General features: G+C 32.3%; 1 protein-coding gene across 4 annotated transcripts in view; it reads left to right on the forward strand.

The window, feature by feature from the left end:
* Nucleotides 1-12,421, forward strand: part of LOC127736143 (protein mono-ADP-ribosyltransferase PARP14-like) — a 61,615-nt gene that overhangs the window by 35,155 nt on the left and 14,039 nt on the right. For 3 of the 4 annotated variants that reach the window (XM_052246689.1, XM_052246692.1, XM_052246691.1), the window contains exons 11-12: nucleotides 1,039-1,056; nucleotides 10,850-11,014. In XM_052246689.1, coding sequence (XP_052102649.1) covers nucleotides 1,039-1,056; nucleotides 10,850-11,014 — 183 coding nt within the window. The remainder of the gene's footprint in view (nucleotides 1-1,038; nucleotides 1,057-10,849; nucleotides 11,015-12,421) is intronic. The other variant, XM_052246690.1, reaches the window with a different exon arrangement.

Here is a 12,421-nt window from a genome sequence, read left to right on the forward strand (position 1 = left end):
TACAATGTTGATGTAGAAGTGCATCATGAAGTACAATGTTGATGTAGAAGTGCATCATGAAGTACAATGTTGATGTAGAAGTACATCATGAAGTACAATGTTGATGTAGAAGTGCATCATGAAGTACAATGTTGAAGTAGAAGTGCATCATGAAGTACAATGTTGAAGTAGAAGTGCATCATGAAGTACAATGTTGATGTAGAAGAACATCATGAAGTACAATGTTGATGTAGAAGTACATCATGAAGTACAATGTTAATGTAGAAGTGCATCATGAAGTACAATGTTGATGTAGAAGTGCATCATGAAGTACAATGTTGCATACACTATCATACAGATTAAAACTATTTTTGGTAATAAAAATATGCATTTATTTAAGGTCAAGGAACAGTAAATGGGCTATGTCACAGATTTTGATAAAATTTTGCATACAACTTTGGCTCATTGAAGTATAACTGAAAATCAAAAAAAATAATGCCTTTGTTTCTTTTATTGTCTGAAATATTACTGATTGAATTCATTCAAAGTAGGTGAACATTTGTATAGAAAGCACATAAAATAAGCGAAAAAACTTTCTTAAACGTGTCTTTAAATCATCAAATCTCAAATTTCAAATACATAGATATTTATTAAAAACTGTATGTTGTTAGTACATAAATTTCCGTTTTAATGATATAAAGAAATGATAAGGTCACCGACTTCATTTTTGGTGTGTCAACCAATCTGTTACCTAGTTGGTAGGTAAAAAACGTGAAAAATCAACGTTTTACAGCCTACAGCGTGATGATGTTATGCTTATATCGACGTTTTGTAGTATTTTTTCACCTAGATTACAACTTTGAATGATGTATACCATAAAAACAAGGTCGGTGACCCTATCATTATTTTACTCCGTTAAAACCGAAATGTATCTACCAACAAAGAAAATATATGAAAACACAGAACTTTTAAAAGGGCCAATGCCCCAGCATGCTTTCTCCATCTCTGCATAAATTCCTTAAACTGGTATTGGAAGATTTTAAATTTTATTTCTAACAGAAAATGGCAGCAGGCATTGTAAGTATATTGTGTGTATAAATGTAATGTAGACCCTATTTGTTACTGTAATATGCAGAGTTACTTGTTTTACACTCATTTTGGGGCCCTTTATAGCTTGCTGTTTGGTGTGAGCAAAGGCTCTGTGTTGAAGGCCTTACTTTGACCTATAATTGTTAACTTTATATACATTGTAACTTGTATGGAGAGTTGACTCATTGGCACTCATACCACATTTTCTTATTTATATTTACTGTATCATGTGTTTACAAGATTTGAAATATCTTCTGCTGGAAAAAGAAATAACGTCGTCCAAGGCATTACTATTTACCACATTTTATTGTTTTTTATGGTAGAATAAGATATTTTTCAAATTTTGTGAATAAAATTTATAAGGATAATTTTTTAACGTACCTGATGCACAGCATCTTATAAACTGCAAGAGTCAAACACTTAATCTAGGAATAAGTATAGGCTGTTCGTACTGAAGTGTTTTTTTTTGACAAGATTGTAATCAAAAGTTATGCAAATCAACTTAAAATCTATTTTTTGTTTGGATGCTTATTTTTAAAGGTTACTTTTTATGAAGAATTATGTGCTTCATTTTTAATTCAAAATCATTGACAGAGGACAATAATACAAAACTAATTACCGTAATACCAGATCATGTTGGTATAGAATTTCTCATTTTAAAAAATGGTTGTTTTTGTCCCCCGCGCAATGCGTTGCCTGGGACATAGAAATACCTGGCGTCCAATTGTCTGTGCATCCGTCCGTCCGGTCTTGTTAGCGCTCTCACATGTACAATTCGTGCCAGATTTTTATGAAACTTATATCATAGGTTTATATCAGCAATGTATTGGACGAGTTTGAAAATAAGTTCCGATCAATTATTTTCAAAAGAGTTATGCCCCTTGGAAACATTAATTATATGGAAAATTGCATCGTTAGCACTCAATTGTTCAATTCTTGCCAGATTTTTATGAAACTTATATCACAGGTTTATATCAGCAATGTCTTGGATGAGTTAGAAAGTCAGTCCCGATCAATTATTTTTTAAAGAGTTATGCCCCTTGGAAACATTCACTATATAGAAAATTGCATAGTAAGCGCTCTCATTTGTTCAATTCTTGCCAGATTTTTATGAAACTTATATCATAGGTTTATATCAGTAATGTCTTGAATAAGTTAGAAAATTAGTGCTGATGAATTATTTTTTAAAAGGGTTATGCACCTTGAAAACATTAATTATATGGAAAATTGCATTGTAAGGGCTCTCATGTGCACAATTCTTGCAAGAATTTTCTGAAATTTTAATAATAGGTTTATATCAGAAATGTCTTTGACGAGTTCGAAAATCAGTGCCGATCAATTATTTTTAAAAAAGTTATGCCCCTTGGAAATATTTATTATATGGAAAATTACCTTATGAGTGCTCTAATACTGTATGTACAATTCTTGCCAGATTTTTATGAAATTTATATTATAGGTTTATATCATCAATGTCTTTGACAAGTTCGAAAATAAGTGCGGATCAATTATTTTTAAAAGAGTTATGCCCTTGGAAATTGATTATACGGAAAATTGCATTGTTAGCGCTCTCATAAGTTTAATTAATTCTTACCAGAATTTTATGAAACTTATATCATAGGTTTCTATCAGCAATGTCTTTGACACTTTCGATAATAAGTTCTGATCAAATATTTTAATGAGTTATGCCCCTTGGAAATATTAATTATAAGGGAAATCACATTGCATTTGCTCTGAAGCCTTCATTTCTCTAAGATATTAATCAAAAGTCTTATAGAACAAAAAAACATGTGTGTTGTTGGGTTTTGGTAATCTCTCATAGAGTTGACATATGTTAAAGCATATCACATATTTTACTCCTGTGTGTTTTAATCTATGGTTATATCTTTGTCATTTGTCCTCTGGTGGATAGCTATAGTTATTTCATTGGCAATTATATCACATCTTCTTATTTTTATATCATCTGCAGTTATCTTATATTAATAGATTTGTATTACTGCATAACTTTATAACTATTTTGAATAAGCATCTAATGAATAATAAATATTTGTCCATGCATATCATTAAGTGCACATTATTGTCTTAATATTTGAATTAGTTTACCAAAGATAATATTATACAACACAATTTGTGAATTATTTATGAAATAGCACATCTTAAATGACTGAAATATGAGAACACACAATGGATCAATTCAGATACTTGAATTTTGTCCTTGTAAGTACTGATTATCAGGTATTCTGCATATTGATACTGAAAAGGATCATCTGCCGGTCATTATAGGAAACTCTTTGTCGAGTGAGCACTGCAAATGCTATGAAAAAAGCTTCATATTATTTCAACAGCTGATATTTTACAATATCAATATAACGAGAATCTATTTATCAATTTGTTTTTGTGTATTTTTCATGATTGAAACAAGAATTTTTCTTTGTTTCACCAGTCCACTAGTATAGGACTTGAGGACTTGATACTGTGAACTATAGTTGTTAATTTCTATGTCATTTGGTGTCTGTTGGAGAGTTGTCTCATTGGCATTCATACCACGTCTTCTTATTATTATATTGATAAGTTCGGGTCAAATTTATCAAATACAAGAGAATTGTATCATAGTATGTGTAAGGGAGGATGTTTTAATTTGTTTGTTTACGGATCTGCTGACCCAATTTTCAGATTTTCAAAAAAATAATAATTGAAATTTCGACATGCTATTTTTTATTCCCGCCGACTCTACCAAATTCATTATCCCTGAAATATAAATAAAGACATCTGGGTGTTAGCATTTACCTCAAATAATATGCATTATTTTATTATATCTAAACATTTGTTATATAAGATAAAGCAATAGTTTTTCGTTAAATAATCAAGAATTTTCTAAATATACTGCCGAAATTTACCCAAAGGAACGACTTTTATATATCATAACTCGTTCGCTATGCCTTTTGTCTGTTGTGACGTTTAGAATTTCAATCAACATTATCTATGTATTACTGGTAAATTATTAAATCAGGGATTTCATTACCACAAATTACTTAAAACCTTAACTAAATTCTGCCATAGATATAAAGATTTGGTTTTGAAGTTTGGTTGTACCTGTAGAAAACTTATTTCAAACGGGATAGCACATCCAAATTTTTACGAGGTGTTGTTTACCGAGCCCAGAAATTTAGATACGATCTGGGTAAGCTTATCAATCCTTTAAATAAACTTATTCTAAAAGGTTACCAATTCAACACTGTAATTAGATCTTTGAATATTGTTTTTATTGGTATTAATATTGATTTTGTTATCAGTAAATTAAATCAAACTAAATATTATTTTTATATACATATGCACATTCATGGCTCTACAATCTGTCAATACCTGTATCTTGGCATTGCACAAGGTCATGTTTTTCTCTGACTGTTAATGACGTCTTTACACTAAATCCATTGAATGTTGGATGTGTACTGATTGATATTTTAGTCTTAGATGCATGATTTTTATGATTAGTTGTTATTGGCTTTGAACTAGCTGTCAGTAACTGTGATTACACTCAGATCTATACTTAGTGTCTTTTTGTTGTGGGGATTTATAAGTACCCTGCCATGTCCACTCTGTGTTTTTGTTAGATGTATTTCTATTTGTATCCATCTGATGAGTTAAGCCTTTTTAAACTTATTTTTTATACAACCGCAAAAAAAAATTTGTTGGGGGTTATGGTACCAACAGTTAAGCAAAAAGGGGCCAAAAATAAGCATTTTTGTAACTTCCAGACATAACTTGTGTGTAAGTGTATGGATCTCTCTGACATTGTACCACAAGGTTCCATATCACAAAGGGAATGCTGGGATTGATTTTGGGGGTAATTGCCTCCAAATTTTAGGAATTAGGGGCCAAAAAGGGGCAAAAAACAAGCATTTTTCTAGTTTCATGACAATAACTTGTGTGTAAGTCTATGGATCTCACTGGTTCTCCGGTAAAGCGCCCAACGTCAGAGTAAAAAATGATAAAATATAAATTGCAGCAAAACCTGTAAATAAAGAACATGGAACATCCTCATAGTATATTCTATTCAACATATAAATTTCAGCATGTAATATGCTACCGTTAATATTTAATGATCGAGACAGTTTAGATGAAAAAATGTCAAAAAAATACATTTAACGTCATTTTATTTCCTTTGACGTCGTTATCTGATAGCGTGATTTTCAAAACCAAAAATGTTAAAAACTTTGAAATCATTATTTTTACGGTGTTTTGTTATCTTTATTAATTCTCAAAAACTTTAATGTGCGTTTTTCTTGTGAGTTGAAATTAACACGAATTAAGGTGATACATCTTCCTGTGGACTGTTTCCTTGTGAACTAGTACGCCAAAAAAATCCACTCAGCGTGTTGGTCTTGTACAAAACGGAATAAATATTAATATCGTATTAACATGCTTTCGACCCGAATATGCATATAAATCGCCGCTGAATGCCCCTCCTCCTCCTCCTCCTCCTCCCCCTCCTCCTCCTCCACCTCTCCATCATCATCATCATCTAGTTTGCCAATCTGTGTTACCATTTACCATGAATTATCATTGATGTGGTCATATTTATAAATATTTTCAAAATGCACAAGAATGGCGTATAATGCATTTACCCTTGCTTTGAATAGTTTGAATAACTAAGAATTTTCTTTTGTAGACGAAACACAACCCTTGAATCTTTGATAGGTTACTTCCTTTGATATTCAATAATACTTTTTTCCTTGGTATCGGAAATTTGAAATGTTAATATATAGGAGAGTGACGAGACGTGTTTATATCAGATCAAAGGATTAAATGAATCACTTTTTTTGATAATGTTTAAAGTTATTATAATACTGCAATTTTAGAGGAGAAACGATTGATTGATTGTTGTTTTCTGAACGTACAGTGGCAAATATTTCATGCAGAATTATGACCGAGAGAAGAATTTTGAAACAATAAATAAGATGTTGCATGCGTTGTCGTTAAAAAAGAATTTAAAAAAACCTCAACTCCAATAAAAATAAACAAAACTATTTATTTATTTGAAATAACCCAAGATATATGAGATGGTTTATAGAATAGAAAATAATGCCGCCCCCCCCCCCCCCCTAAAAAATAAAAAATGAAGAAAAATAGGTAATCAAATAAAGAATAGAAAATAATGGGGTGAAAAAAAAATAATTGTATAAACATTAAGAATAAGGTAAAAAAAAATACTGATTTCAGAAATAAATAATTTACAGAATAATGAAACTTTGCGTTTTCTGCATATCAAATTTATTATTGATAATTGACAATAGACAAGTAGATCATTTGGAATGAAATATTGAACTGGTCGTAATCGGAACTGGTTTATTGAAATTAGCGATGCAAATTATATACATTCATAAGCATCGGTATTTTTCTCCAAAATCAAGATCTTGCACGAGTTAACGTATCATTTCGTTCCGGACCGCTATTTTGGATTTATCTTCATCATGTACGCCCAGCGCCGAATATTTGAAAGCCAAGGATGTAAAAGAACAGAAAGAGTTGATGAGCTATATGACCAAAAGGACATAAACAAAAATAGCCAAATCAGTCGAAGATTAACTTTGCCCGATGGAGTTGAAACCTTAATTAGTTTCTTTATAATTTCAAAATTTATCAATAGATAATTAAAGGGAATTGAATGGAATTGCAGAATCAAAACGGTTCTTTCGTCGACATAATTCCTACATCTTCAGTTTCATAATTGTAAGATCCATAACTCATTATAATTAAAAAAAAAAAACAACAATTTATTGGTAAGGGCTGGAAGACTGATGCTTGAGGACGGATGACATTGTCATAGATTTTTTGGGGGTATTTTTAGTACCAATAAATGTTCAATATATTTTAATATTCTCCAAAACAATTGATTAATAGGCAATGTTTTAATATTTGGTTGGACAGTTGGGCAATCAAGGATAAAATCTAGTTCTAGTGATCGAATTTTTACTCCATCGGATTTCAGATTTCTCTTAATGTCGGTTAACTACCGGTACTGTCTCTGTTATAAAACTGAATGTTCAGCTTCTCAGTACTAGTACCTCATATGACAAACCAAATATGATCAAATATACCTCATGTCATCTTAACTTCTGTTTATTATCCCAGATATCCAAATTATCACAAAGAAATTAAAATGGTCTTTTTCTCCCCCGTTTGGTTTTAATCAGATATTCAGATATTAATCAAAATTGGTAGATGGTATCATTTGTGCAGTACAGTGACAGATTAAAAAAAAGGGGGTCGTCATACGTATGTCGTTGATACAGACAAGAAGATTTATCATGTCAATATTATGATACAACAGGAAATTTTCATATGCAGGATCTGAACACAAGAATTTTACAGAATAATCATATTTCTTACTGAATAGAGAAAAATGGCCTAAAGAATTACAGAATACAGAAATGTAGACCCCCCTCCCCTAATCCAGACCGTCATATATATTATATTGTGACGGATAGTTTTGTTGATCTATTTAACTGTTTTAATTTTCGAAAGAATATTTGTACAAGGTGTTAATAAATGTAACGGACAATATATACCATGCCCTCTCAGCCGACGTCAATGAAAGAAAGTATTTAAAAGCTTGTTTCCCTGTGCAACATGATATAAAACTCATTAGGCAGAGCAATTTTAATGGCTACTTGCATAATTGTTAAATCGTATTAAATTCGGTATCAAATTTGTATTAATAATAAACGTTACATATCTTGAATATTGAAAACAGGTTAAAATTATTTACTTGCATTAATATTGATATCATAATTTATATTTAGTAGTAAATACAGAAGTTTTGAATATTTGATAAATAGCCTGCTGTTTAATCCGTATCGCTCAACTTTGATGCGCACCCATTATCACACCCCTTTATCGCATACCTACCCTTTATCGCACCCCTATTCGGATTTCTCATTTATGACAGTAGTGATTCCGACGAAATTTACATGAAGTCCGATGTTTGTTAAACTAGATTTTTATATTTCAAAAGTGCACATTTTACTCACCAGTCTCAAAGTAGTCTCTTGTTTATTACAGTATACTTGTTATAAAATTGTTGGTTTATTGTTGCTATTTTTTTATTAACAGGTTTTATTCAGAATGTGTTTCATATAGTACAACATTACTAAAGGAGGATAAAAAGAACTGAATGAACTTCCATACAAAACACAAACAAACAAAAAATACAATAAGCAAAATATTTCTATGGACAACAGGACCTAAATTGTAAGGTAACCCAATAAGCAGTTCCTATATATGATACAATTTTTAAAACATGGCAAAAATAAATAAATCTGAAGGTAACCCAGGTGCTTTAGATCAGTAAGCAGTTGCTATATACTCTCCTGTTTAAATCTGTGATAAAGCGTATACATGGCAAAATCCGTATCACATGCCGTATCATCCCTCCGGCTGATATTGGTATCTCGGGATGATACGGCATGTGATACGGATTTTGTCATGTATTATTCTCTATAAAAACATCCGGTTCGGTTTTTTTCTAGGTCTGAGAAAAAAGCAACTGTGTTACACTTAAACAATTGATTAATAAAAATTGTCACATGGTGTCTTCTTATGTCGATAATTACAATGAATGTTATTGATCTGTAAGTTATATACTCGCCATCCGTAATAATTATCTAATATGTTTATTTGGCATGCCATACTCGATAGAAGTGCGGACGTGATAGAAAGCACTCTTTACCAAAACGTCAACGGAGATTACATTCCACGGAGGTTACATTTCGATGATTTTGCCATTTATAAAACATAATACGTGTATCTGAAGATAGAAATTGTACTAAAATTAAATGTTGACACCGATATCGATCTGTTGGATGTAAAATTTATTTTCAAAATAGGTGTTTGTTTAGAATAGACCATTCCACGGAGATTACATGCTTAACAAATCTCTGCAGTTTTCAACTTTGTTTAGTTTTTCAGACTGATATGATCTGGAATAAATGACCGTAGTTATAAACAAACTTATTTATGGTAACCTTATAATCGAATTTAACTCATATCACACTCAATGTTGTGCTTAATATTTTGTCCTGCTTGGTCTTTTTTCCGTTAACGGAAATTACAGGTTTACGAAAAAAATATTTTGACAGCCGTTCTGATCACTATCGTTGTGCAACATGTACTAAACTTTATAAAAATTAAAAATATAGATAATAAAGAAATATAAAAATCTCAGATATAAGTATAACAAGCTACGGGTATATATAACTCGGAGTCGTTAGTTTTGCTATCTTACGGTGGGACAAATTAACGTCATAAAATGGGCGCTTTAACGGAGAACCAGTGATCTCTCTGACATTGTATCACAAGGTTCCATATCACAAAGGGAATGCTGGGATTGATTTTGGAGGTAATTGCCTCCAAATTTTAGGAATTGGGGGCCAAAAAGAATTAAAAAACAAGCATTTTTCTAGTTTCATGACAATAACTTGTGTGTAAATGTATGGATCTTTATGAAATTGTACTACAAGGTTCCATATCACAAAGGGAAAGCTTGAATTGAGTTTGGGGGTAATTGCCCAAAAAGCTTAGGAATAAGGGGCCAACAAGGGGCCAAAAATAAGCATTTTTCTAGTTTCCAGACAATAACTTGTGTTCAAGTGTATGGATCTCTCTGAAATTATACTGCAAGGTACCATACCACAAAGTGAAGGCTGGGATTGATTTTGGGGGTAATTCCCTCAAAATTTTAGTAATTAGGGGCCATAAAAGGGCAAAAAAACAAGCATTTTTCTAGTTTCAGGACAATAACTTGTGTGTAAGTGTATGGATCTTTATGAAATTGTACTGCAAGGTTTTATATCACAAAGGAAAAGCTGGGTTTTAGTTTGGGGGTAATTGCCCTAAACGTTAAGGAATTGGGGCCAAATAGGGGCCAAAAAACAAGCATTTTTCTAGTTTCCAGACAATAACTTGTGTTCAAGTGTATGGATCTCTCTGAAATTGTACTGCAAGGTACCATACCACAAAAAGAAGGCTGGGATTGAGTTTGGGGGTGATGAATCATAAGGGGGTTCAAAAAATTTGGGGGGGGGGATTTTTTTTTCCTTTTTTTTCTTTAAAATTTTCCATTTTAAATTGGTTATTTCTGATTTATATATAAAAACAAATAATAATGATATGGTTTGAAAAGGTAAATTAAAAAATTTTAAGTTCTTAGACCACTTTCATTCTGTGTCATAAACCTATGCCTAAATAAAATATTTAATTACAATCCAAATTCAGTGCTGTATCAAGCTTGAATGTTGTGTCCATACTTGCCCCAACTGTTCAGGGTTCGACCTCTGCGGTCGTATCATGCTGCACCCCAGCGGAGCATTTTATTATAGTTTGTTCTTATGTTGTACTGTTACACCACTGTCCCAGGTTAGGGGAGGGTTGGGCGCCAGCTAACATGTTTAAACCCGCCACATTCTGTATGTGCCTGTCCCAAGTCAGGAGCCTGTAATTCAGTGGTTGTCGTTTGTTTCTGTGTATCATATTTGTTTTTCATTCATTATTGAGTACATGAATTAGGCCGTTAGTTTTCTTGTTTGAATTGTTTTACATTTGTCATTTCAGGGCCTTTTATAGCTGACTATGCTGTATGGGTTTTGCTTGTTGTTGAAGGCCGTACATTGACCTATAGTGGTTAATTTCTGTGTCATTTGGTCACTTGTTGTCTCATTAGCAATCATACTACATCTTATTTTTATATCATTTACATAATTTTACTATAGAAGTTTTATTTTTTTAGATCGTCATGCCCAAGTATCTGTAGATGAACATAGACCTATATCCAGTAAAGGAAGTACCACCAAACTTGGAAGTATTGATGTTCTTATTAAGTGTGGAGATATAACCAAAGAACAATCTGATGCTATAGTCAACACTACATCCCATTCCTATGATTTATCTAAAGGTATTTTATTGTACTTTAGATATTCCTGTGTTTTGTTTTCTTCCGAGTGTAATTTATACCATATAGATTCCTGTTTAGTTATCCCATATGTTTTAGGCTCATTGAATTTTAAACTTAGAAAGGTCTGTGGATTTGACACTGGTTTGTCTACACCTTTTAATTCCTCTAATAGACTTTATGAATTTATTTGCTGCTTGTCTTCACTTGGGTTGAATAAGAGCTTGATAAATTGTTGACATTTTGTATTGTTGAAGGTCATATGCTCACCTCTACAAGTTTTTATTGTTGCTGTTGGCTTGCTGTTTAACTTTCTCCCTTCATGGTCACATGTTTGAAATAGATGCCCTGGACATAAACCAAACAATTATTCAACCAGTAAAATGCAAACTTAAAACATTGATTATGTGCAGCTTTTTAATCATTGAACAATGTACAGAAAGTAGAAAGACTAAAAAGTAACAAATTTTAATATTATATCAGAAAGTATAGGGAACAGCAAAAAAACTTGACCTCCAAAAAAAAACATTTTAAAAGAGTCATACATTTTTTTCCTGTTTTTTATACGACTGCAAAAAAATTTTTGTGGTCGTATATTGGTATGACGTTGGCGTTGGCGTCGTCGTCGTCGTCGTCGTCGTCCGGCGTCGTCGTCGTCGTCCAGCGTCGTCATCCGAATACACATTAGTTTTCGCACTCTAACATTAGTTTAAGTGAATGAATCTCAATGAAATTTTACCATAAGGTTCATTACCACAAAAGGAAGGTGGGGATTGATTTTGGGGGTTATGGTACCCACAGTTAAGGAATTAGGGGCCAAAAAGGGGCCAAAAATAAGCATTTTTGTAACTTCCAGACATAACTTGTGTGTAAGTGTATGGATCTCTCTGACATTGTACCACAATGTTCCATATCACAAAGGGAATGCTGGGATTGATTTTGGGGGTAATTGCCTCCAAATTTTAGGAATAAGGGGCCAAAAAGGGGCAAAAAACAAGCATTTTTCTAGTTTCATGACAATAACTTGTGTGTAAGTGTATGGATCTCTCTGACATTGTATCACAAGGTTCCATATCACAAAGGGAATGCTGGGATTGATTTTGGGGGTAATTGCCTCCATATTTTAGGAATTAGGGGCCAAAAAGGGGCGAAAAACAAGCATTTTTCTAGTTTCATGACAATAACTTGTGTGTAAGTGTATGGATCTTTATGAAATTGTACTACAAGGTTCCATATCACAAAGGGAAAGCTGGAATTGAGTTTTGGGGTAATTGCCCAAAAAGTTTAGGAATAAGGGGCCAAAAAGGGGCCAAAAATAAGCATTTTTCTAGTTTCCAGACAATAACTTGTGTTCAAATGTATGGATCTCTCTGAAATTGTACTGCAAGGTACCATACCTCAAAGGGAAGG

The sequence above is a fragment of the Mytilus californianus genome, unplaced genomic scaffold, assembly GCF_021869535.1.
Source record: "Mytilus californianus isolate M0D057914Y unplaced genomic scaffold, xbMytCali1.0.p SCAF_3, whole genome shotgun sequence".
NCBI classification, from domain to species: domain Eukaryota; kingdom Metazoa; phylum Mollusca; class Bivalvia; order Mytilida; family Mytilidae; genus Mytilus; species Mytilus californianus.